The following is a 27683-nucleotide window of genomic DNA, read 5'->3' on the forward strand; positions in this document are numbered from 1 at the left end:
CAGGATCTGACATTACCTCTAAAGAAACAACGGTTGTTGGCGAAGAAGTTGTCGGATGAACAAAGGGACAAAACTCGGATTAACATTGGCCTTGCCTTTCCAAGGTGGAGAGCACTGCAAGAGCTAAAGGGGCTACAATCTGACTCGGAGCTAGCTCTTCTTCTCCTGGACAGGTACAACATAGAGTCAAATGTCTGTTTTAATTAGTGTTACAGTAACGTTAGGCACATGTCGCTATGTCGATTCAATTAAATTTAATGTTACAATCGTAGCATGGGTTAATGTCCAGAGCTTGGTCCCAGCAATGGGTCAGGCGTTTCGGTTGTGTTACGTGAGTAGCCCGGCAGCCCAGCTAATTTGCAATTAGCACTGTGAAATGTAGCCAGTCTGGCGGCTGTGTTTAGCTATTCCTGCCTACTTCAATGATGATGGTACCTGTAATAAATGTAATATATTTGCTGAAATGGAGGCGAGGCTCAGTGACTAGAAGAAATGGTAGAAGTGCTCCATAGCTGCAAGCTACTCCAGTAGCCGTAGTAGCTCTAGTGCTAACTGTGGGAGCTGAAGCTAACATTCCTCTCTTCTCCGGGAGCCCGTGAGCCTGGCTCACGGTGAAGAGTTGAAACGTTAGCATAGCAGCCGACTAGTGCTAAGGCTAACGTCCCCACGCCAGAGCTCGCCGGAGCCGAGAAGCAGTCTCCCGGAACGTTAGCATAGCAGCCGGCTAACGCTAACGTCCCCACGCTTCTCGGCTCCGACTCACTGAGCCTGGCAGAGAAGCGTGAGCCCGGCTCCCGGCTCAGTTGGACTGTTAGCGTGGCAGCCGAGTAAGTGCTAATGCTAACAGGAAAGCAGGGAAATAGCTAAACACAGCAGAGACCGAGAGTGAGTGAAAGATATTGCTAACTGCTAAACTAAGTTGGCTGTTTAGGTTTTATTTCCTTGCCCCTGTGGTGAGTGAATCTGCCTACAGTGAAAGCGGGGGCTAACCGGCGCTTCCTCCTCAGGCTCCACTTCACTCAGCTACTAACACAGCCAGTTAGCCTCCGCTAGCTTTCCAGTTTGCGGCTCTCCGTATGGATCCAACCGGAGCACCAAGCCCTGGTTTGTTATTCAGGTTAATGTGGGAAGAAGCAGCGGGTATATCGGGCAGCTGAGTGAAGTGGAGCCTGTGGAAGAAACACCGGGACCGTTTGGATGTGATAGTCCGTGGAGAGGCTGCGGTACTCGCCGGCACAGACGAGGCGAGTGTGCCTGCTCTATAGGCAGTGCACAACAGCGAACCTAGCGGTGAAACGATTTCACTTATTGCCCCTTTAAGTCACAAAATCAAAACAGACTTGCAACTTGACCTGGACTTCAACACCAATAACTTATGACTTCACTTGTACTTGAGCCTTTGACTTGATAGTTCTTACTTCTAAGCCCAAATAATTAAAACTATGTTACTTAAAAAGTGTGCAACTAATAATTTGCTGAATAAGTCAACGGTAACTCTATTCATTCCTTGTGATTGGACACTTAATTCCCCAGATCCACTTTGTTTAAACCAATCAGAAAACATCCAGTCAAGTTGCAAGAGAGATCCATGAAGAACTAATGTTTTGTTACTGGGCGCCAGTTGGAAAAAATGATACTAAAGATAATTTTGTGTGGGTAGAAAAATTATGCAGTGATCAACAAAAACCAAACTGCAGTTCTTGGTCAAAAACTTCTGATAGATATAAATACAGACAGATACAACTTCCTGCAAACTTGTTATAACAAACAAATATAAATTTTAAAAAGCATTCTTGATTTTTGTAGATGTAATAATGTTACTACTCTGCTGTTAAAATGTCACTACAATTGGTGAAGAGTGTATTATGGCTTGTTTAGGACTTTACACTCAACAAAGACTTTGGACTTGACTTGGGACTTGAGTGGAAAGACTTACTCACGACATGCACAACAATTACTTGTTCCCACCTCTGGGTAGTACACACACTTAACACTTCAACTGTCTTCAGAAGTCTTTACATTGACTGATTCTTTCTACTAATAGACACCCGGACAGCTAAAGGCAAAAACACACCAGCACCGACCGGCACACGTCAAAAAATTTGCCTGTTATTTTCAATGTGTAACCCCACAGTGGTGGCAGCAACATGCACATTACCACTCTGCAGCAACTTAAGCCACTGTCCTTTTCCCAGCCTCACCGCTCTTGAATTAAATGCATTTGTTCCTTACTCACTCTCCACTTATACATACCAGCTCTTTTTCTCTGCTCCTATGGCTGCTCGAGTCCTCTCCTCACCACTGACATATAAAGAGAACTCTGTAGCTCTCTCATGTGTGACAAAGAGTGGATGAGGAGACACTTGTTGTTGAGGTCGACAAATATCCCGAGCTAAAAGACCCACAATCCTGTCCACATAAAGACAACGGCAAAAAGATATTGCCTGGCGAGTCATGGCTCTGGAGATCGACTCTTCAGGTGAGAAATCAAGTTTAATTAGGGGCCGTCACACATGATTTTAAGCTAATTCATAGGCTGCAAATGCAACACGTGACGTGCCATGGCGGTACCGGTGTGTTTTCAGCTTTAGTGGGAAAAATATATTCCAGAAAGCTGATTTAAAACAGATTCAACAGACTATATGAAACATACACTTTTTATTAATGGTGATTTAAAAATTTCAGTGTGGGATGTGTTCCTTTTAATTACTAAAAAAGCCTGTCATGAACCAAACATCCACTTTAAATGCATTTCCCCTCATCAATAATGGGTTTCTAGATGGTGTAAAGAAAGACAGCTGTCTCTAAAGTACTGTATGTTCCATTACACACCCTAATAATATGTGTCTGTGTGCTTCACAGTATAGTGTTTGTTTTCTAGCACATAGCACACAAACACAGAGGCACAAAGTGCTGGCTCATAAAAACTTATTGATTTATGACAGTAAATTAGAATGTGTCCAAATATGCATAGGCCCAAATTAATACCACATCTTGCATAATGGATGGCTTGTCTTTCGTTGAGTGTAGCAGATTCCTGACATACTGGGTAATCACGCTGTTATGACAGAGGCACGACATGCAGCTAAATGGGAGACTGAGGCTGGACATTACTCGCTGATCTGCAGTCAGCCTGGTGGATTCCTGCTTAATGAATAAGAAGAGGATTTTGGAACGTGAAAGCTGATACAAGGCCAGTGATTTAACATGACCATCCCCTGGAGCTAGAGCGTGTAGCAGGCCCAATGAGTGCCAAAGCCTGGCATTAGGATAACAGTGCCGCCATTGACAGCATCTTTGCCTCTCAGGTTCTGGTGACATTTAACATTTCTCTCAGGTTTCTGTCTTTGGGGGCTGATTGTACCACACACAACAAAGCCCACTCTTCTCCAGGCTAAAAATAATCACAGATAACAGCCCCTGAAACCTGCCATCATAAAAGCCACTCAGACACCCGTCAAGTGTTTTTCCAGATACAGAAGCTATTTCGTATAATGTCGGTGTGAGAGTGTGTGTCTTTGTCTATCTCACAATGTGTTAGTCTGAATTTACTTTGTGAGAGCCAGCTTGTGTGAGTCTGTTTGAATGGACATGTTGCTGTGTTTTAATGTGCGTATGCATACTTTGCAGAGCTGTCCAATGCGGCGTGTGGCTTTCCCAGCATGCTCTCCATCGATAGCGCTTTGAAGAGCAGGTAGATTTTGTCGTCTTCTGGGTTGTCACTCTCTGGAATCAGATGAACGCCCACAAACCTGGGATCTGCAACACACACAGCGACGCACATTTGAAATGATGAAAATCAAGGAAAGTATTATTTAGTGATATGTTTTACCTCAAGGCGTTTAATTATTTTGCACTTTTCACAGAAAAATTACAGTGCTTTGCAATAATACCATTTAGTAATAAATATCAAACAGACAGGACAGTAAACACAAGAGCAATAACAAAATCAAATAATGGGTATCCCTTCATTTTTAGAGAGATGCTTTAGGGGCTTCCCTCTTGTAGAGCCTGATAAGTAATAACAGAAGTTTTATATTAAATTCTAAACTTCAAATGCAGCCGGTGGAGAGAATCAGACACTAATGTGCAAGGAGCGCTCCTTGCTCTTCATCTTTGCAAGACAAGCAGCAATAGTTTGAGACAGGCAGAAAAGCTGCAGCTTCTGGGTGGGGTAGCCCCTCTGTGGGGAGTTTACATGTTCTCCCCGTGTCAGTGTGGGTTTTCTCCGGGTACTCCAGCCTCCTCCCACCATCCAAAGACATGCAGGTTAATTGGTGACTCTAAATTGGCTGTAGGTGTGAATGTGAGCATGAATGATTGTGTGTCTCTATGTGTCTGCCCTGTGATAGTCTAGCGACCTGTCCAGTGTCAGCTGGGATAGGCTCCAGCCCCGTGACCCTAACAGGATAAGCAGTTACGGAGAATGAATGAATGAATCATGGTTTGGCTTAAAATAAGTACTCACTTACTAATGTAATGTTTTGTCACGGGGCATATGCCACATACATCATTTGTCATATGTCTATAGTCTCTAGTATACTGCACATATGAGCACGCTGAGTTGACATTAAAATACCTCAATTTTAGTTTCACATGGGCCATGACCAGCAATCTCCTGGGTCAAAGTCCAAGGTTTGTTTGCCCTAAGTGTCTCCTACTGCCGCTAAAAGGCACCTCTTTGCATCTGTGTCTGATGTCAAGGGCCACTGACCAAGTGCCAATGAAGAAAACACAAAACCCAGAGACTGCTGCAGGGCCGTTTTTCTCTGAGACAGTAACAAGGACCTTAGTTTCATCTGTATTTAAACTGAGAAAAGTTTAGGACAATGTCTCTCATAGTCCGTAGAGACCAGGCAATCCTTTGGGTTAGGAAGTTTTCTAGTTCAGCTGAGTGTCATTCACACAAAAATGGAACGCTATATTAAAACTACTGAGTTAAAGGCCTAAGGGTAATTTACAAATAGAAAATAAAAGAGGCAAGAGTTGATGCAAAATCAAGGACTCAAAATATACTGCATATTTGAAACTACTTATGAATACAATCCCGGAGTCGGCCGGTGATTTTTCTTGTCTCACCATTTAGCCATCGAGTCGTGTTGCTCCGTCCTGATTGGGTGATGCTTTCCAAGAGTGCGAAATATGGCAAAGTCTCGCCCCATGAAGTCAGCTGATGTCCCAGCATACAGCTCTCCATCTGAGAGTAAGAGGAATGAAGTGTGTTAGTTTAGTGACGCCAGAAGAGAAAACAGCGTGAGGTGATTTCTCCCCGGTGATGCACATGTAAAAGTCTGTGGAATTGTTCAGGGGCTTAGCAGTACAGGTAGACACGGCATCCTGAGAGAACACAGACAGTGATGGACGTGATGAACATCAGGAGTGTGAAATTGACATTAACACAGTAGGCAGGGCTGAGAAGGGAGGCGAGGGTAGGGGTGAATGAATGGAGGGACACATGAGGAGGGACAGGACAGAGGTGTGAGACAGGGGGAGTACATAATAACGCTGGTGAGAGGGGAGAGAGAAAGGGGAGAGGCGATGAGGGGTGATGGGCTGGAAAATAGCCATCTGCTAGGTTAAACGGTGTGATATAACACAATGTGACTGGCAATAATTGGGGGTAGAGAGAAAAGACATGCTCACACAGTCCTGCTTTATTTGCCAAAAATTGAGATTGAGCACAAAGAAAACTCAATAAAGTGTCATCTGCAATGCACGCCCAGCACTTAAAGGAGGCATATTCAGATTGAAATAGAGTTAACAGACCTGCCAATGAGGGGTTCCCAGTGTGTAAATACAAACTACAGAGCAGACCCACTTGTAATGAATGACAGGAGCACCCTGTTCTGTTATTCACATTTACTTTCATACCCTATATATCTGTGGAAATGACAGAGTGAGGCAGAGGGTGTTTTCAGGACTCCCACGTTTTTATATGACCTTGCTCTAACACACAGAAGAACAGCACAGTGCGTCCGGTCTTACACTCACCAATTAGCATGGAGGCTGTGAGTAACTTGGGATCATAGGGACTCTTCCCACGACCATTTTCTATGAGAGGCTCCAGCCTGAATACGCTGTCCTGGACACGACGAGACAGAAAGTTACAAGAGTCGTAGTGAGCTTTCAAATACAGGGGTTCATGGTATTTTCAGGCCACACTTGTGCAAATTACACAGGAAGAAATGCTGGGATTCTCTCTTGGGAACCAGTTTTTGCTGTGACATCACAGGTTGGGAGAACATTGTAGTGTTTTCTGAAAATGAGCACAGTCACGGCCCATAGAACTGAATTTTTGAGTCCAAACGATTGCCTAATATTTCACAGTGAATCACAGAAAATGAGTGCAGCCATCAACAAATGACATTTTGGTTTTCCATATAAACCTCAATATGTTTTTTTTTTTGCTTGAATTAGTTTAGGAATGAAGCAAATAAAGAACACATTATGTGTCTCATGCAGCATGGAACATGTTTTAAAAACTAGAAAAGTGCACTCAGTAGAGCGCATATCTCCACCAGGTGGCCAAGTTCAAGGTCCACACAGTTTAATACATTCAGCATCAAACTTGTCTGCGGCCATGTCGTCAAGCTAGTTTGCTGTCTTGGTCAAGGAGCCACTGGAGATGGCACTTCAAAATAAAAGCTCTGTGCCGTGTACTTAAAAATAAAGTGTGTTTTTCATAAACTTGACACATACGAAAGTCACTTGTGGCCCATTCAGAGTGGACCCACAACCCACATTCGGACCACGACTCACTAGTTGGGAACCACTGTTTTAGAATCATTCCAGAAGCTAAAAGAAATGCACACCTTAGGCTGCAGCAGGTCGCAAAGAGTAGATTGAGTCTTGCTAACAGGCACTGTACCTGAAATACAGGTACGATGCAGTTAAGAGGATGGATATGTTTTAATGTAATGAGCCCAGTTGTGCCTGATGGAATTGTCCCTCCCGGTACTCTTACAGTCAAGATGGCAGCAACGATAACAAAAACAGCACTAATTTATCTTGTAACACGCCTAACTTTAGTGGATCACATCATACCAGCTATGGGATTAATCTGCAAATGCTGATGCTGACTTTTGAATGTCTATACCAGACCATGGATGTCATTTTTGAGTCATGACAAAAGCCAAAATGTGGCCTGCGACAGACGGTATGTCCTGTTTTTTGCCGAGCCAATTTCCGGAAAACTTGTGGTGTCTACCAGCTGGTTAAGAGGGTGAGGATTCAATGTCGGTATAAAACAGTTAAAAAAAGTTTTCTTAACAACTGTGAATCACTGCAACCAAGAGAGATCCTTAAGGATACAGTCAAAAATGTGTACACAAAATATTAGGCTGATTGGTCCAGTAGTTGCATGAATAGCTGCGGACAGACAGATACGCACACTCACACACACACATCCAAACACATAAATCCCTCTAGGCTTACGCCTGGCAGAGATGAGCAAAGGATAATAGAGAATTTGAGAGACTGGTGTAGTTAAATATTCCGTTTCCACCGTCATACTCTAAGACGAAAGGATTGTGAATAAAAACAATAAATCCCATCACTCTCTCTGACTCGTTAACCTCGCCCATCAGATGAATTACACTTCTAGCTCAAGATCTATATACAGTAGATGGCTTTTGTCAGAGATATTTCCCGTCTCTAATTGTCTGTAAATAGCCATCTAATGAATAGGAAACGTACATTTATAAGTCTGACGTAGTGACATTTGGAGGATAGGAGAGCAATTTCCTTCACTCATACTGAAATGAACACACACACATACACACACAGCGGGCTCCATATTAGAGTGATGAATTGGAAATCCCGCAGACTCTGAAACCCTGTGTGTAATTTTCCACCTCATTTTGCTGAATGAAACCATTTTTATGTACTTAGCAAATCATGAGAGAATGCACTCACACCCGACTACACACGGCGCTTCACAACTTTAAATACTTGACTATGAAATGAAACTCTGGATAGCTTCTAATGCTAAGGTGCATCATAGTGTTTGACAGCAGGGAGAGGGGGTGAAGAAAAAGTAACGTGTGCCTGTACCTCTGGTTTCTTCCCCACCTCCAGGTAGGAACACACAGGGTGGAAGGCTCCTGTCCCACACACATAGAGATGGGTCTGGTTGAACGGCTGCAACACCTTGATGAAGTTTGAGCACTCCCTCTGATGGGCCAGAGACAGAGGACAAATTAAGCAGGATGAAATATCGACCTTTGACACAAAACTATTAAAGTCACAGGACAGTCTTTAATTCCGTGGTTGTCCAAAAGCTTGCTGTGATAGCAGCTGACATTTAGGTCAGAGAAAAAGTGGTAAAACAGCTGGAAAAATAAACAGGTCAGACCTCACTAAGAGAACAGGTCATAGAGCAAAATCCAATACTCAAACAGAGAGATCTGTAATGATAACAGAGAGCAAATCCTACTGTAATCTACTGTAATTCCCACAGAATGGCCTCTGGACTGGAACACTGTGCTGAGTAATAATTCTGATATTAATATTATGACCAGACTAAGCTTTATCATCCATGACTCTGTTTTTTTCATACTGCACCCCCACCTCCATCTCCATCTTCACTGACACATACACACACACACACACACACACACACACACACAAAAACAATGTACAGACACTCAAGCACAAACACACACATGCTCTACTCTCCCTCTCTCTGAACTCAGTGACATCTTTCACTGCAGGCCTCAGAGACTTTATGCACATGAGCTGTGTCATTTCCCATGGAATAATTGTGAAATCCATACAGGAGGGAATCAGACCGTAGAATAACAAAAGAGGCAGTCGACAAACGTCAACCATAATAATCCCACCACACACCAATCACAGTAATGCAGGCCAACGTTGGCTTACTGTCATTTTGTCAGTAGAGAATACAAGTGATATATATTTATCATTATTGTAGAAATATAACAATATTTATCACAAGTATTTTTGTAGTTTCTCAGCTGGAACGACAGTATGGCGGCTGCTTCCTGTTCACAAATTCTCATATTACAGCCAAACAGAGCACTAAAATATGTTTCTGGAAACGTTTTAGGCAAGAAAAAAGCAATACAGTGACATAATCTTGGTTTATATTTGATCAGCGCTGCCTAGTTTTACCGTTTCATTTGAGAGAGAAAGAGAGGGGCAGGTCTCTCTGTTGATCAGCTTCTATACTCTTTGTGTCTGGGGTGGCGGGCGCACAAAAATGCAGAAGTATGACCTGTAGTTCAAGCAACCAACCCGGTCTCACTTCGAAGTTGTCGAAATCCGGCGCTTGGGCAATGACTTGCAGCGCCAGACACCAACAAAACAGAAACATTATAGTTTAACAGCACCCAGCGGCTTCAGGGGCAGCAGGACCAGAATGAAAGTTAAGGCGGTGAAGGGAGTGGTAGTGGATGGGTCCAACATACACCGACTTTCGCCTGGGAGAGCGGTGTTTGTGTCCTGTAAGATTCTAAAGCCAAACCGTTATTTTTCCTGAACCTAACCACGTGCTTTTGTTGTTGAAGGGGGAAAAAAAAAGTCAATTTGCAAGGGCTGTACCGATGTAGGAGATTTAATTTTAAAGAGACTGTATGTACACTGTAAATTTCCTGTGAAAATAATGTATTTTAAAAAAAGACAATGCACATAACAGGCAGAAGTTGACACAGTGTCCCAGAACGTCATCAACACACCCAGGGTACCTTCCTCGTCATATCTGGATGTGGAAAGTCTATGACCATACATCGATACGTGACTAGGAATGTGTTCAAGCAACAGCAAAAATCTGTTGAATGTTGTAAAACTGGTCATCCAGTGTATCTGAGCTGAGAGATGAGCAGGGAAAACTGGTCACTGGCAGGATGGAGGGAAGTTTACCACAGTTCATTTACACACACTAACCACATTTTTATGACACAAAGCTGGTTGAAAATCCTCAAAGTATCCCTTTAATTAATAATTTCTTCATGTGTGTGTGAGTGTGTGTGTGTGTGTGTGTGTGTGTGTGTGTGTGGCACAACAGGCATCTGCATGTGCTGTATGCATTGCTCCGTGCTCCGTGCAGCACATGCCTGAGCAGAGCTGACCTCAAATAAAACTGAATGTGTCATCACATATTCAAAAAGAGGAAAAAAAAGAGAGAGAGAGAGAGAAAAGCACCACGAATTATGCATGACTAAGTTCCTCTGGCTTTACTGGGTCATCAGCAGCCTCTGTTTGTGTAAGCTTTTGTTGTCTTTTAAGCAGCTGTCTTTGCCTGGATTTATACGGCCTGTGTGGGTGGAATTATCCGAGTGATGGACATCATTGTTACAAACGATAACACACTACTGTAAGTACAGTATCTGTGTGATCTCTTTGTGTTCTTCGTCGTACGTCTGGGCATTTAGCATGACAATGCAAACAAGGTGACTCAAACCATACAGGTGTGTCCAACATGTCATACCTTACATTAGTGGCTTGTGACAAAATGAGAAAGTGAGTGCAAGCATTAGACGTGGAGCTAAATGTGCAGCAGGAAGCAAAATAAATATGAATATTAACCCTAAATAGCAAATACTTTTCCCTTACACTGCTTGGTCGACATTTTGTTGAGAGATTTTCATGTTTGGCATTGACTTTGTGCACATTTGTTTGGCTGTGCGATAGCTGCAGCTTTCCTTTCTCTCTTGTGGTTATACAGCCACACATTTCACACCCATCTCTCTCTTTCTTTCCTCTCTGCTTTATCTCCAGAAGTGTTTGCTTACAGTACATCAGGGGGCATCGGCAGACTCACTCTCCATCTCCCTTTAATTCTCACTCTCCTCCGACTCTATAACAGGAAGACCACCCCTCAGGGCACCTTATTCATCCACGCCACAATGTTTACAGAAAACACACAAAGGGCTTCATAGCGCTTCAAATCAGCCACACAGAAGGGCAGGAGGGCTTGGACAATGCCCAGGCAGCGAAACCGAGGCACAAACAGCATCGCCAGTGATTTCACATTCCAGCCCATTGCCTCAGGCACTATTGAAGACAGAATTCATAACACACAGCTTGAAGGGAGCAGAGACAACCTCTCAGCGTGTTTACATAGAGTTGCACTACACCACACAAGATGCTCTAAAACTGCACTCGGCCACAAACTGGAGAGATGTGATGCTTGGCTTGTCATGCGAGGGTTGAGTAAGGTAAGGAGAAAAAAGCCCAGGATCTTAACGCCGCAACAGCTCTTTTTTGTTTTAGATACTCAACCCTCGAAGCTCATCGGATTCAATAAAAGATTATTATCCTAAACAAATGGATACACTGTACAGCTTTAGAAATCCCAGATGATTAAGTGTATAATTTGTTCTCAAATATATTACTGTAGGGCTCAGGGTAAGGATAATGCTTTTATTATGTAGTTTATTAGCTAAAGCGACTGAGTCCTAATTGGCATGGTGGCCACACCAATACACTCTGACTGACTGACACAAGTTTGTCTGATTCAAATGGGGTAAATTAGCCGAAGCCGAGCCAATTAGGTGAATCGGAAAATACCTAAAATGAGAGGAATGTACGAACACTGAAATTTAAAAGCACAAATGGAGAAACATGAAAACATTTCAGTCTAATCACGTGGCCCATGATGATCCCTGAATATATGACAGTAGTTATTACTCATGCAGTAATGTTATACCCGTAAGTCGGGCAGAAAGCACAGCAATTTCCAAGGCCTCACTCTATTAAATGAAGTGCCCAGAGGCTTGATGAGTGATTAAGGTCAAATGATGGTCTCAAGCTTGGCTCTGAGATTATGATCAGACTTTATGGTGAGCCAGGCGGTGTGCTGTCCATGTGACAGATTGGATATGCCAACACAATGGAATAAACAAGCTCCAAGATGAAAAAAAAAAATCTCATGTTGTTTATGATTAAAATGCCATGTATATATGTGGAGCGTACGTTCTATGTAATCCCAGTGCATCTGTGAGGTTTACTCTGAGACCTGCAGAGTTGCACTTCTTTCACAGCACAAGAGAACAAAGACATTTTCAAAAACATCTGTGGGAGTGGAGGGGCAAAATGCTGACACCCGCTTGCAAGATGGATGGTTTTAGCTCTTACCGAGAGATCTTTTCCTGCCCACTTGCATTCGTCTCTTCTGGTGGGAGAAGCCGGCCAGGGGATCTGCAACACAAACACAGTTCCTGTGCATGTTAGAGATGTTAGAGAAGAATAACCCCCCTCCTCGAATCAATTTAACAGAGTGAGTCGACATAACTACTGCTCGTGTGCTGCAATGTGTGTGTATATAAGGGTTGAAGGGGTCACAATGCGATTTGTTATCCACTTTGTTTCAGTTTACTCCATTATTCATCCAGGTGTGCAGAGAGCAGCTAACATGCCTGGCACAGCGTGTGATGGTGTGTGACAGCCCTGGTCTGAAATATTCATGAGGCTCTTTTCTGTAGAAACAGAAAAGAAAGTCCCGAGATACCTGAGCCCCTGACTGGCACTCTGGACGGAGATGCACACTCAAGGCAGATATTAAGTCGGTCAGAAACGCAAACAATCTTAGAGTCATGATAAATGGATAGAAACACCAGACAGACAGACTGAAAATCAAACACTGGCGTTACCTGTGCGTAGTCTCTGCTGATGTTGAGGAGGTTAAAGGAGAAGATGTGGTCCTTGGCTCCCACCACCAGTCTTCCTTTCTCCTCATCCAACAGGAAGGTGTGGTAAGCCGAGCTGTTGGCCAGGCCTTCAAACGTCACAAGGTTGTTCGACTCCAGCATGTCTGCAGAGAAAAATGGAAAGAAAAGTGATGCTCAGCATAATATGATAATCACTCTGTGAAAATCACAGCAACTGTGGGCAGCGTGGAAGTGGAAGAAAATCCATCAGGTCAACATTTATTTCAATTATTTTATTAAGTTTCCAGGGGTGTTTGAAAGAGACAGCCTTGGTTTTAGAAAGCTTTCAGAATTTCCAACCACTTAGAATTTCTGTGACCACAGATTCACCTCTCCATTCACTCGTCTGCCTGCTCAGTTGAATGTGCACTGAGGATCGCTGCTCTCTGCCGTGACGGTTGTTTTGGCCATGTCCCAACAGTCTGGTCCTCTTCTTCTTTTCGTCAAACACTCCCTCAGAGCTTGTTTATGTGTTTTTATTTTTTGTGGTAATGTTGTAGCTTCCCATTCCATTTACAAGGTGATCTCAGGGCTAGAAATTGTACAGCTTGGCCAAGCAAGGCAACTGACAGAACCACTGCCAAGCCAAATTGGACTGGGCAGGTAATGCCAGCACTGGGAGCCAGTGATCAAACTGTCTGCATGGGGAAGTGACCTTGACCAGAGCAGCCAAGCAGAACTTGGTGCACTCGCAGTGGAAAACTGGGAGGAATATGTAATGTCAAGCGACTCTGCTAATATTTCATAGTCCAAACTGCTGGATTACTCTAAACCGCATCAGCTATCCGGACACGTTACTATGGGCTACAGCTCACGATTTGCAGTGTAATGCGATGGTCTGCCAAGTCTGGCAAAGAAGCGCCATTTGCTTTCACAGCAGAAAGCCGAACTTGTCACAAACAGACATTGAGGGTCTCATTACCGTAACGACCTCTAAAGGTGGCATTATGACTATGGCATTATCACACCTTTTGTGTAACATGTGCATACACAAACACACATTCATCCTCCGTCCTTCTCACATTTTGTTCTCACCCGCAAAGTCTAACCACACTATGACGCCCTCCCATTGACCACCCACACAAAAGGCTGGAGAGTTATGGAACAGGGGAGAACCGGTTCCTTTGGTGCTCTCTTTCCCCCTCTCTCTCCCTCTCTCTTCCTCCAGGAGTAAATAACAAAAACGTTCATGAATGTTTTAGCAAGGAGAATGCCCCCTCTCTGAAGTGTGTCAGAACCCGAGAGAGTGAGAAGACACAAGCTGGCGCAGAGGCTGGTGTAAGAGAAAAGAAAATTGGAGATGAGGGGGCATCACACTGCTTTTATTCATTCATAAACTTGACTTTGATGAGAATTTTAAACATGAGTTATGGAAGCTGTCCAACAAAAAAATTGGCAACTGTAATCTGAGAAAGTTTGGTTTTTATTAGAAAATTTAAACTTTAATATTCAGCTGAAGGCCACTATAGTCTCTTGAAAAAAACACAAAAGGCAAAATGAGAAATAGTGACAGACAATAATGACAATAATGGGGGAATTCATTAAAAACAAGATGGGTGAATAATAAAGAAGAATACTTATAGCAGAAAAGCCTACTTCATACATTTTTTTTTTTTGCCTAAATAATTATCAAATAAATATTTTATGTTATAATGTAGCTCAGGTGTTAAAAATGAAGGGCCTTTGGAGGTCTGAGTGATGGCTGCCCCCGAATAGTCAAAGACACGTTAGTCGATGAGAAAGGTCATGGGTTGGCAAGATTTCACTGGTCACTTAGTCGCAGGAAAAAAAAAAAAAAAAAAAAGAAAGTGAAACTATTAGGAGCCACACCTTGTCAAAATAAATCCAAACCTATATGACTGGACCATGTGGGAATGAAATTTGAAAGGACAGACACAGGAAGTGGCCACGCTCAGCAGTCTGATAGGAGTCACCTTACAAACCAGTTACAGCCGACAGATATCTTTCCCTTCTTCCGTAAATATTCAGCCTGATAAATACGGAAAAGTTGATCAGAGCTTTATATATGTCGCACAGACAATACACACTTATAAAAAGCACCTGTGCTCTTAAAAGCTGGTGCAAAAAGGAACAAGAGTAGCACCCGTGCACTGATCTCGCATTTTCCAGGTGGTTAAAAACGGCATGACTACCGCCCCTAATTTCCAGGGCTGGTACCTGCACTTATTCCACAGGCTAGTTAATAACATGTCGGGCAGGAAATCCAAAGTGTGGGATCATTTTGAGAAAGTGAAGGACGAACCCAAGGTGATATGTAAACTCATCTTCATTCATCGACTACAAACATGACGTATCATGTGAAACATGTAAGTAGCTACATGCCCATTAGCCACTTAGCACAATCATTACTGCTTTGCCGACAGCGTCATTAACAGGCGGCTCGCTCAGTGTGTGACGTGCACTTGTAGATAAAATATAGGCCTATATTAATGAAGGTTCATTAGTACGGTTTTGTATTTCTCTGTAATGTAGCACAGTGTTAACAATATTACTGATACTGTTCTTTCTCACACCTTCAACTCAAACCATTGTGTTGCCCCGCCCAAAATATATCATTTAAAAATTAAATTAATATCGTAAACATGCCGCGACTAGTCGACTAACGGCCCTAAATGATGACTATTGCGGGCAGCCCTAGTACACCCTGGTAAAAAAGAGCCATTAACAGGAAGTGTAAAATAAAAAGGGTGATGAGATGAATGAAAAAAATAAATTTAAAAAAGGATATATATTAATAGTTGAGAAACACAGCTGTGGGAGACAAAGGAAAAACAGAGAACAATCCTTGTCATCATGTAATATTTTGACTCTGCCTTCAGTCAAAAACAAACCTTTTTTTCATGACGTAAATCACACACACACTCATGTGAATGCCGCGCTCACATGTGCACACACGTGCAGACTACTGTACACACAGGATGGTAATAAACAATGGGTTGACACTGGGTATTTATTGTCATTGTTTTGGTGATTTAGTTGGTTTCCTGTGCCTCGGCGCTGATGGGGACAGATTTAGTCTCCAAAGTATAAACTCACTGCGTTATGTGACCCAGCCAGAGAAGTTGACATCTAAACCTGATTTAATAAGTCCATGAGGATTTTTAAAGTATTCTTAAAGTCATAAAGAACTAGTCTGAAGCCACTCAGATGCATCATGGGACTTGATCCAAACCCAAAAGCTGGTTAAGACATACAGTAACAAGCCAAAGCAGTTTTATCCTGAACAGTTTAAATTATGATTCAATAAATGCTTCCAGACGTTCATAGTATCAACTTGTATGTACTTTATGTGTCTGTAAATCACAGACACAGTCACAGTACATTGCTTTATTTGTATTTTATTGCGAAAATGTTCTTGGAATATTACTAATTTAATTTTCTGCAGGGGTTATTGGGCCACACGTAACACAGCTACTGTCTTAGAGAATGGAAAGAAGCACAAGGTCATAAAAAAGTTGCAGTCAAAGTATTGCTTCTCCCAGTCCAAACCTGCGTCCCAGATTTATGCTCCTCTGTAACCTTGGTGATCAATCATCAGCCGATCCACTGTAAGCCCTTCACTGACAGCACAATAACACCCGCCTGCTACCTCTGACCCTCTTTCACCTGCAACAGCGCTGCGTGTGTGTGGGAGAGGAAGGCGAAGACGGAGAGAAGACATCCTCCACATGTAATATTTTTACTTTTGCTCCACAGATCTAGGGAACACTCAGCTTTGCATATTGTGGCAAATTCTTTCTACCTACCTGACATCCAGCAAGGTAATTACACACATGCACAAATACACACTGATGAGTCACCCTGAGAGGCAAAAAGGAAACATCCCTTCTGGTCCTTAAAATAAACTGACAACAATACAAGCAGTGTGTGTGTGTGTAATTTGTGTGTGAACAGTTTATCTAAAGGAAATCAGTAATTGCCCACAGAGTGATACACTTGTTTAATAAACAGCGAGGTGTCAGAGAGTTGTAGGGAAACTGCACAGACGTGATGACTGCACTTCACTTCTCCTCAAACCATATCCCTGTGTGAGAGAATGGAGACCAGCATCACCACATCCACCCACATACACACACGTCTCTGGTTTGTGGAAACTGTCTATGGGAGTAGTGTCCATGGCAACAGACCATTCAACAGAGACTACTGCTAAGTTATTAAAAGCTATTCATCCAGAGACAGATACTCTATGGGTATTGTGTGTGGATCGGTGTGTGTGCGTGTGTTTATGGAGCATGCTCCGATGTGTGTTATTGGAAAGAAACAGGATGTTTCCAAGCCACGCTGGAGGTGGTAACCTATGCATGTCTGAACTGGTGTGCCCTCTGGTTAAATATATAATAGGGCACCGTGTGCACGGATAGAGCAGGTTTTTCTCGAATTTATCCACCAAGTTTTAAGCTTTTCTGCAAAACGCTCTTACACTGCATGTTCTGTGACAAAGTTTTTACAGTGATAAAACTACTTTAAACTTGTGTGTAATGTCATGCTACGTAGAACATGCTTGGTGTGTTAAAAGAAATACAGACAGAGACAGAGACGTAAAGACAGGTGGATCTGCAAGTGTGTGGCTTGTAACAGGTGTCAGCTGCTGCCCTGCCATATTTTACAAATTTTCTCTTTTACCCTGTTACTGTTGAGGCCTGTTGAGAATCCTGCAAATGCCTTTTTTTTTTTTTACCAGCTGTTTGTTGCCTACTTTCTCCTTCACGTCCTTTTCCTTCCCCTACTTCAGTAAAATTTTACTAACTGTGCTCCCTTTCTTTCTGTTTCACTCCCTTCTTCTCTCTCTGTCACCACTTCTATATTCTGTTACAAGGAATCTGTGTGTGAAGGACTGAGGAAGCTGAAAAGCGTGAGGGAAAAATGGAAAGCAGGAGAGAAAGAGAGAGTGAGAAGGAGATAAGGGGGCAGATGGAATGGATGCAAAGAATCAACAGTCCCATGTGAGACCGATAAAAATAAACTCTTTTACCCTACATTCTCTTCGTCTTTCTCTCTCTTTCTCTTTCTCCACTGGAGGGCACGGAGAGTGTTATCTAAGTGCTTCCTAAGAAAAAAGGCAGAAACACTTCTTAACAATAACTCATGTGTGGCCGCACCGTATATGTGCGGCTGCTGATGTTTGGCCCTGGTTCAGCAGCTACACTGACGTTCATCCTTCACATGGCTGATTGTGTGATTGCACACTGACAAAACACAACGTATTACTGTGTCACTTTAAGTGTATACAGTCACTGATTCATCCACGCCCGAGGGAAAACACCACAAAGCTTCATCAGTCAAGTAATTTGTTCAGTGTCAAGCAGAAATGCAGGCAAACACCTCCTCAGCCTCTCTCCTGTATCGCAGGCTGGTCTGCAAATTTGTCTGGTTTGAAGTTTGAGGTGATTGCTTTAAATATGAATGAGATAATATACACAAGATGCTTTAATCAGGCAATAAAGTAAGTGTCAAAATTTCTGAGTTACATATCTAAGGCTGGGCAATAACTCAATGTGGTCATGTATCGTCAAATGGTGATGACATGGTCCTACTCTATTATTGATACACAAAATATTTAATTGAATTTGATATTTCCATACTAATTATAGTTGAAATATAAAAGTTGTGGCAGTTTTGTGTGATCTTTCCTGCATTTTAGTTTGATAATTTTAAAGGTCCAGTGTGTAGGATTTAGGGTGATGTATTGGCAGATATTGAATATAATAAGTATGTTTTCTTGAGTGTATAACCACCTGAAAATAAGAATCGTTGTGGTTTTGTTACCTTAGAATGAGCGTTTATATCTATATAGGAATCAGGGTCCTTGTCTATGGAGTCCCCCATGTTTCTACAGAAGCCCAGAATGGACAAACCAAACACAGACTCCAGATAAGACCATTTGCGTCAGCCAGGAGTTCACGCTTGGCACATCGGAGTAGTCTCAGCTAGCAGCAATATGCAGTCCTCACCACTAGATGCCACTAAATCCTACACACTGCTCCTTTAAATGTTTTTTTTTTTTTAAACATTTGCCTTGTTGTAATTTGTACTGCTAATGGCCAATGTTCTTACTGCTATTGTGCAATTGTTTTCAATCATATTCCCTAGCCCTACATGACACTATACCTGTTTGTCAGCCAACAGCCAGGGGCACTGGAGATAGTGTAAGCAGGCGTATTGAAACAAAGTCAATTTTATCATCATAGTATCTCAAATTGCAGCTGGTACAGATGATGACTAAGTCAAATGACTTACAAAGATTCCTCTTAGAGCCCCAGGAGAAACAAGTCAAACAAAAACTGAACACTGCCAAACAAATCCTGAACACGCCTCCAGTTGGAGGGGAACAGACTATTCAAAACCCGAGAAAGCCTCCAAACATCCAGCTCTCTCAGTGTATAGGATACCTTCCCATGGCCATTCAGGGCCATTCAGAGTTTATACTGTACACACCCCAGGAAACCCAACTCCGCTCCGAAGATTCTTAACGTGCTTATGGATTAAAGGTCTTTAAGAGAACTTCTCCATTCTCCAAGTCTGATTAAAAGGCAATCTGAAAACAAGGCTGACACGAAAACAAAGACAGCTGAAAATGACTACTAGAGGAAGAATTTTGTGAACAGCGAAACCACAGAAATACTACTGTTGTTTCAATTTTTCTTGGCTCTTTTCCTCCTCAGTTTGCAAGAGTAAGAATTTTGTTGTGCTGCTCTGAATATATCTGCCCGTGCGTGAGTGCTAGCTGTTGGCTCTGCACAGGAAAGGGGTGGACAGGTCGAAGAGAAGGAGAAGGGAAGAGAAGGAGTACTTTTGGCAGTACACACACATCCTATAAAACTAAAGTGCCCCCTCTTCCCTTCCCTGGACAGCAAACAACATGTGCTCTACTTCTCGTGGCCCATAAACTTGCGAAACCATATGGAGCTCTGTGTCCTCTCCGGAGGATCCACTCACCCTGGGGGTGTCAATCAATCTCATATCAATTCATATTAAAGTATGTGAAATGACTCAATTCACAGCGCTGTGGTGTGCTGTAAATCCACAGCCATACTCTATCTCATCATCACCCAGTCACCCAGTTGTTGATACAGTTGGACCTTAGCTGGTGTTTAGGTAGCCATGGGGTACCATTGTGATCTTTCCACCTACTCCACTGCCCTTCTGCCCCTCAACAATTGGTTTCAAAGATCTGTTAGAATCTCCCGGGGTTCAGCGGGAAGTGTGTGTGTTTGTTGTGTGTGTGTGTGTGTGTGTTTGTGGTGGTTGGCCATGGAGGTGTGTATGTATGCTTCAGAGAGTGTTCACTGAGGGGCTCATACTGTGGGGGAGCAGGCTGCACCTCAGGTTCACGCTCTTGACATAAACACCTCCCTGCTGTGTTCATAAGAGTTAAATCTTCAGTAGAGTCAAAAACAAGCTCAAGTGTGTGGAAGCCTGCACCCACACTGACACATTCATTTGGACACACATAGCTTCTCCCACTATTCCCAGTAACCTGTAGGGGTCAGAGTTCCTTCACCTCACAGCCTCATGTCACTGATCAGGCGTTTCCTCGCTCAGGACCGGACAACTTCTCAGGCTGTCTAAGCAGGTACTGCTCTGTAATTCACCACAGTGAATCATCTGATTTCCTCCTCTCCATGAGTAAATCTGCTTCACCTATCACAGGGTAATAAATAATTTATACGATGATATAAATGATTCATAATGCAATAATCCCACGTCACTTGCCTAATGGGACCTACAGTGGATAATGTTTGATGAAATTCTACAGTATGATATGAATAATATTTCCCCCACGTTCCAGGCATGAAAATTATACCTGCCTGCTTTCCTCCGGCTAGAGCTCCTGAGCCAGATACGGTGCCAAATAATGTCCCCCACCAGCCAGAATGTGAATGAGGTCTAATGGAAATATTGAATGTGACGGCAGCAGCCAAATAACCAAGCTGGCCAGGCTGCTACCTGAAGGCCTGACTTCTAACAGAGATATCACTGCATGGGCGTGTTTCACCAAACTGACAGCATGTTGTTTTAAATGACTGATAAGCTCACAGGTATCATTAGCTAACTACAGATGGCCATGTATTTATGCGTGTGTGTGTCTGTGAGCGCATGCTCGTGTGTATAATTATGGATCTCCCAGTGCTGAGCGAGAAATTTTTCTCTTTGGGAAAGCCATCTGCTGAAACAGACCTGCACCATTCATCCTGAGCATAATTACCATGCAGGAAAGAACGGAGCGGAAAAATGACATCCAGGAAAAAAAAGAAAGAAAGAAAGAAAGAAATGAAGAGAGGGATAAATGACGCTCAACTGCCAGGGAGTCCGTGTCTGGCACCACTTTTCATTGCAAAACTGACAACGGCAGTTGATCAACAGAGGGACAGAGAGACAGGAAGAGAGAGTTCATCAGAGACAGACTTCTGTAATAAACTGATCAGTTGTGCCACAGAGATCCATCAGGAAATTGAAGTTTCTTTCCTAAATACCACTAAACTGCTCTCGTCTTGGCATAATAGTACGATTATTCCCATAAATTCCTATTCATTATTCCCAGCTGATTGGTTTACTGAACCAATTTAGTACTATTTTTATAACACTGCCATGAGGTTTCCATGAGAACAACACATATTTGCTTTTGTTTCTAGCTAAAGTGAATATAATGGATCATAAATGCTAAATTTGGAATCTGCATGACTATATCACATGGGAACTTGCTTTTGAGACATGCAGATGATCTAACACCATATAAATCTGTTTTCTGACTAAAGCCATAACAGATGAGATATGCATTATCCACCACACCAGAACATACATCTTATCAGCCAAAAGGCTCAACATGCCTTTTAAAAATCTGCTTGTTTCAAGTAAGTTTACTTTGCTTTTTTTCCCAGGTAATCAGAGCAGAAGCATCTTTCTGCCTCATAGGGACATCTAGGATCTCACAGTTACTGCAACTGCTATTGACAAGCTTTTCTGGTCACTTCATCGGCATACCACATGTGGTTTGTGGATTTAAATCTATGTGATTGAATGGCAAGGCAGCTTACTCAGATAAAACATGTAGACATAACCATCTGTGACTGAATGCACAAATGCAATTAACTCACCTTTATAGGAGAGTTTTAGCCGGGGAACGTTGTTCTTGGTCTGTTGGGCTCCGCTGCCCTCCGTCCTGAGCAGAACCACCCACACAGCAGCATAATGCTGCCCCAGAGAGAGCCCATGGTCCTGGGGCAATAGAGGCCAGAGAGGTCCTTTAAATACACGCCTCCAGCGTGGTCTCAGTCTCAGATCTGGTGTAGTAGAAGAAATGTTCCTGTTGTCCACGGATTATGAATAAATGCTGTCGCTTCAGTCCAGACTGGCTCTCAGCAGGTCTCGTCCCCTGCCAAATCAAAAACCCTTTCCTGTTCCAGGGGTCAAAAGCCAAAATTAGAGTCCAACTCCAGGAGACAGAACCTGCAAAGCAGAGTCGGGGTTACGGGTCAATGTCACTGCAAGTGAGTCTCTCACACCAGCAAGTCCCGAGGTAAACTTAACCAAACTAAGCACAACGAGAAGATCTTCACTACACTAAATGCGAGGAAGAGCGAGAGGATCTGGGTACGACTGCCATAGTTTTCTGTCCCGGTACCTAACCAGCATGCAGCTCTGTCTAAACAGCCATCCACATTGTCGCTGAGTCTCTACCTTTAGCTAAAGAGAGAAAAACAGGTCCAGTTTGTTTCAGCTGTTAATCCAGTCTGCTTGGTAAGCACAATCTGCACTGACTCCCTCTCTCCCTCTTTCACTCTGTTTTACTAGCTACCTCTCTCTCTACTTAACACTGCTCTGGACTAGTTCAGCCCCACTCAGCGCAGCTCTGCCCTGTCCCCACAGCACAAGGCACACAGTGCAACTGAGAACAGCTGAGGCAGACGGCATAGTCAGAGTGAGTGTGTGTGTGTGTGTGTGTGTGTGTGTGTGTAAGAGAGAGAGAGAGAGAGAGAGAGGGAGGAGAGGAGAGGAGAGAGTGAGTGCGGTGTAGGTGGGAGAGAGGGTGAGAGAGAGCATAGAAAGCATGAGAGAAAAGAAAACAGTGAAAGCCAAAGTGGTAGGAGAGGAGAGGTTAGGGCATGGCAGGAGGTTAGGAAGAGTATGGAAACAGGAAAACAGTGGAACATGAAAGCAGAACACTCCGAGGAAACACATTCTTAGTGGAAATGTTTGGATGAAGCTTTTCAGTAGTAAAGATGAGACTCTAAAGCAGGAGTGTCAAACTCATGATGGGCCACATAAAGTCAAATAAAACAAAAAATAAAAAATTAAATGGACCAATAAAACCATTGCACAATAACCTATAAGTAACAGCACCAGTATTTCCCTTTTTTGTGTGTGAAGAATTACAAGTACATTCTGTAGACGTTCATCCTTTTACAAACAGTTGAACAGCCTGAGACGTCTTAAGAAAATAAGTGCAGTTTCAACAGTATGCCTCAGTTTTTCCACATTCAGTCAGTCTACTTCTTGCTGTCATTACATGTGCATTTTGTCACACATTTCCTGATACAGATTCTCTTGAACTAAAGCTGCTGATTGACAATATTTTACACAGTGTTTAATATCTTTAAACATGGCCTCAGTAAGTATTCATTGTTATATCAGAGCACTGCATTGTGGTCAAGGTGGAAAAGCCTCTGAAGCAGAATTTTACATGAAGTAGACAAAGCATTGTTTTACTTGCTCCTGAAACCTGGCACCTCTTAGTCTAATCATCTAGTGGGCCAGATTGGACCCTTTTGGCGGGCGGTTATGGCTCATGGGCCGTATGTTTGATATCCCTGCTCTAAAATATAGTAACGTATTTTTTCATTAGATGTTGCAACTTGACTGATAATTAAAACAAAGGAACATACAAAAGTAACACCAGTCTTACTCCCAACAAGGTGAACAGTACACTGAATCTGTATCACATAAATCCATCATACTGTTAACTACATATTAGGGGTGTGACATACCATCTCGTTCACGATAATACCAATAAACATGGCTGAAAGCGAAATTATCACAGACTCCAGTGGTTTCCAAAGAGGAGGATTACCTTTGGTAATCTAACCTACGTGATGCTCGCAGCTCGACAAAAAGCTACAGATATGTGAATGTGCGATAGTTGTGGCAGCACAACAGCCTGTCACAGGTTACAGCGTGATGATTAGAGGAGAAATGGCAGAGCATAAAGGTCCAAGCGGAGAAAAACAACTTAATCGTTTAGGATTTTGCTAAAAGAGAAGGAAATCACCTGTTGATTTATATATATAGCTCTAAGGGTACAGTTTTAGTATTTGGGAGCTGTTTAAATGTGTAAATTGTGGTAGATTGTATTTTGTTGTACTATTAATATTGCATACAGAATCTAAATCTCACTCTGAGTTACAAACTAAAGAAATGAGGGTTCATTTTTGTTTAGTTTTTAATGAATATCTGAAGGCAAACTGTAAAACTATAACGCAAAAACACCCTGAAACATTGTGATATTATCTTGGGGCCACACGCCCACCGCTACTACATATAACATTTTCTGTGTTTAAATACAACTTAAGAATACTCTTCTTTGCCATTTCCTTCACAATTCTTGATGCATTTTTCTTCAGTTTTTCATGCTTTATGCAGGTATCAGGATTAGCTGCTGGAAATCATTTTAAGTCAGCTGAATCCCCTCTGTTAATTCTTTCTTGCACTGTTCCAATATCTGTGTCTCCTTTTTAATTCTGACAACTTGCATAATACTGAAAGCTATCCATTTCATAATGATACATTTCCCACAAGACCAACTGTCTCATAAATTAAATTATACATAATTTATCATCTCACTTGTGCTTAAATGTAGTATACTTTGCAATTCAAATGAGTCCGTGTGCGATGTGGTTAAAAGTCCACTACTTTTAGTTAACTGTGATTTAATGTAACAGGCAAACATATGAGTGATTATATCTTAAATTGCACAAAGTTTTTCTATGCTGTGTAAAGAAGGCAGACAGTGAGACTGAAAAGAGACCATAACAAACTGCATGCCATTTAACTGTTGCCCATCAGCAATCTACTTTACCTGAGTCTGATGGATTAGTGGTGACGCTGACGTTACAGTGTCGCACCTCATGGTTTATATGGAAATTGTACGGACGACACACAGACGCGTCTTGTCAGGTCCATCTGTCTGGTGACGGCGCCACTTGTGTTTCAACAATCACATGGGTGAACACAGACGTTCCTGGAATGACGTCACTTTCAAGCTTAACTTAATTTTCAAGATTTTATGCATCTAAGTGTAACAAATCTATTTTCAGGGAAAAACAAGAAAAGTTCCAGTATTGAGCAAAGAGCATGTTTCCTAGAATGAGAAACAGTACTGTAAATTTACCAAATTTGGGCACTGACTTGAACAAGATGTTAAACACTTACACACACAGATCTCTATGAACAACAATTAATCTCTCTGCTGACAGATTAAGCTGGTGTGCATGTGTCCAACAAAAATAATCCACATTTTTCCATAAATACGGTGTTCCAAAAAACATAACAAGATCCGATTAACATTCTTAAATAGTCACTTAAGTATAAAAGCAGACTGATTAGGCATTTATTGGCTACTCCATCATAGTCCGAAGGGGAGTACCCTGTCTTTTCTCTTAAACCATCCCAAATGAGATGTCAATCTCACTCTAAACAGCAGACCCTCAGTGAGCTGATTCCTTCTCGTGGTGAATGATAATGACTTCAGTGCCAATGGTGTGGTTAAGACCTCTAACAGGCTGTATCCATCTGGATAAAGAGCCATCAGACAGTGGGAGGAGAGCTGAACTAATCCTGTAGTGAGTGGATGGGCCTCACGGTTATGCTAATGTAAACTGGCGCTTGGAGGTTCCAGGGAGAACACTGGAGACTACGGGGAACAAGTGTCACGCCACAGTCTCTGCTTCCCAAAACAGACTGGATTAGGGGCTGGAACAGACAGATCCTTTTCTTTGCGATGTGGGATTGGCAGTGTTGACGTACCAGTTCATTATTCCAGGGATCGTGTAACACAATCTGCCATAACTAAGGCCAGACGGAGCGATTGTTTGAGGGGAATTAGGAGTGAATGGCCCACTTGAGAATGTTACTCCACACTTCTACTGGCCGTACTCCCTGCATGTTGATAACTGCAAAGTGTTTTCATGCGTTTGATGTTCAAGGGGATAACTGTAACTACAGCTCCTTGTACTACATGTCACATCAATAATGCCATGTAAGTTCTTAGTTGAAGAACTGTCACTTGTGATTCTGTTTGATTCCTATCAAAAATGCATATGCAGACTTGACAATTGGCAGTTAAATCCTCCTGGCCCCCCTCCTCAAAGAGGAAAAAAGACAGTGGTGAGAATGTCCCAGTTCCTGACATAGGGAGGTATTCAGAGCTTCCAACTCAAGAGTTCTCCACTTCTCCGCTGAACCCCACTGAACCCTCTCAATTCACATTTTATTCTAACTCATCCATTCTGAGCACTCTCCCTAACTTTTCCCTACTTTAGCTTTACTCTTTATTAACCCATTAAAATTTCAGTCTTCTCTACATGGCCGGGAAACAAGTTTCCTGTGTGTGTAGCATTGCGCATTCAACATTTTCTTCAGCTTTACACTCTTGTAAAATTTAACATCTTCCTTTTCCTCTCACCTCTCAGCCTCGCTATGGCTCAAAAATACACTGAATAACGTTGGTCCAACAAAAAAGAGGGGCACGTCCTTGACTATGTGTGGGTTTTTACAGAGCCCAAAGGGAGTTGTGTGCTTCAAGGAGAATGCCCCTTTCTGAAGCACCAATTCAGCCTCATGGTCTAAACTCTTCTATTCACTAAGACAGAGGGCCCAGAGTACTCTGACCATCTCAGGGTTCATCAGCTCCTATATGCAAGTGCAGCGAGGAGGAGGAGGGAGGCAACTTGTGAAGAGGCATGGTGGTATGTTAGGAAGTGGGGCTGATCAGGCCTGTAGAGTAGGAATGGCAATGGATCTGTCGATACCCATTGAAAGGTAGAGCCCCCCCATCAGACTTCACTCAGCCCTCCTTAAACAATACTCTCCCACCTCACCACGCCTCCTGCCCACACAAGTGCACCCCCAACCCTCAGATCTCTCCACACACAAGCTGTTTTCCTCTTCTGCCTCCCTCTGAGCATCACCTCCCCCAACTCCACACCAGTACATACATTAACCCCCATCTGCTGCCATGTCTCTCCATCCCTCTACACCTATACCCCACACCAAAAAACGCTTTCCATCATTTTGTCCATCCCCGTTTCATCCTCTCTGACCTCCGCCCACTCCCCACAAGCCTGGGAACATAATCCCCTAAATTAGAGGATTTGGCTCAGCAAAATTAACCACGAGCCCAAAGACAAGCAAATGAACCACATTTGCCGCCCACCTACTCCTTTACAATACCAGCCTGCATAGTTCACCCCTGCATCCACCCACCCAGCTGTAGTTAAGATTAGCTTCACAACAGGCTGCACTGAGTGATTGGAACAGGCAGCATGAGAGGAGAGAGAGAAAAAGGGAAAATGCATGAATAAAAACTATCAAGAGTAATATTACAGGTTCAAGTATGGAATAGCCTGTTAAGAACGGTTTTAGTGAATGATTCGTCAAGGCATTCATGTTCCATCAGCCTTCAGTTCCTCTGACTGGAATAAATTACCCTAAGAGACTTTAAATACCATTGTATGACATTTTATTCTCATGGCCCAGACGAGACGAGATATATGATGCAGTGACGCAGTTTGCCCCACTGCCATGGATATTGGGTTGCTGCCTATGACAGGACTGATGTATTGGCAATGTGGTTATAATATGGGCATAAAACTTACACACAAACATGGAGTGATGGAAGCCAGCTGTGTGAGCCCACAGGTCTCAGTATGAAGGAACAAGAGCAGGCCTTTCTTCACCTTGGGAGCTACTGGGATCAACCAACCTGCCCCAGGGGCATCT

At 42.8% G+C, this 27683-nt stretch overlaps 1 protein-coding gene across 1 annotated transcript in view; it reads right to left on the reverse strand.

Moving 5' to 3' along the window:
- Nucleotides 1-27683, reverse strand: part of LOC125887217 (semaphorin-3ab-like) — a 157216-nt gene that overhangs the window by 82802 nt on the left and 46731 nt on the right. The window contains 2 exon segments of the mRNA XM_049573880.1: nucleotides 12097-12159; nucleotides 12612-12772. Of these exon segments, the coding sequence (XP_049429837.1) occupies nucleotides 12097-12159; nucleotides 12612-12772 (224 nt within the window).

Source organism: Epinephelus fuscoguttatus, linkage group LG4, assembly GCF_011397635.1.
Source record: "Epinephelus fuscoguttatus linkage group LG4, E.fuscoguttatus.final_Chr_v1".
Classification (NCBI taxonomy): Eukaryota; Metazoa; Chordata; class Actinopteri; order Perciformes; family Serranidae; genus Epinephelus; species Epinephelus fuscoguttatus.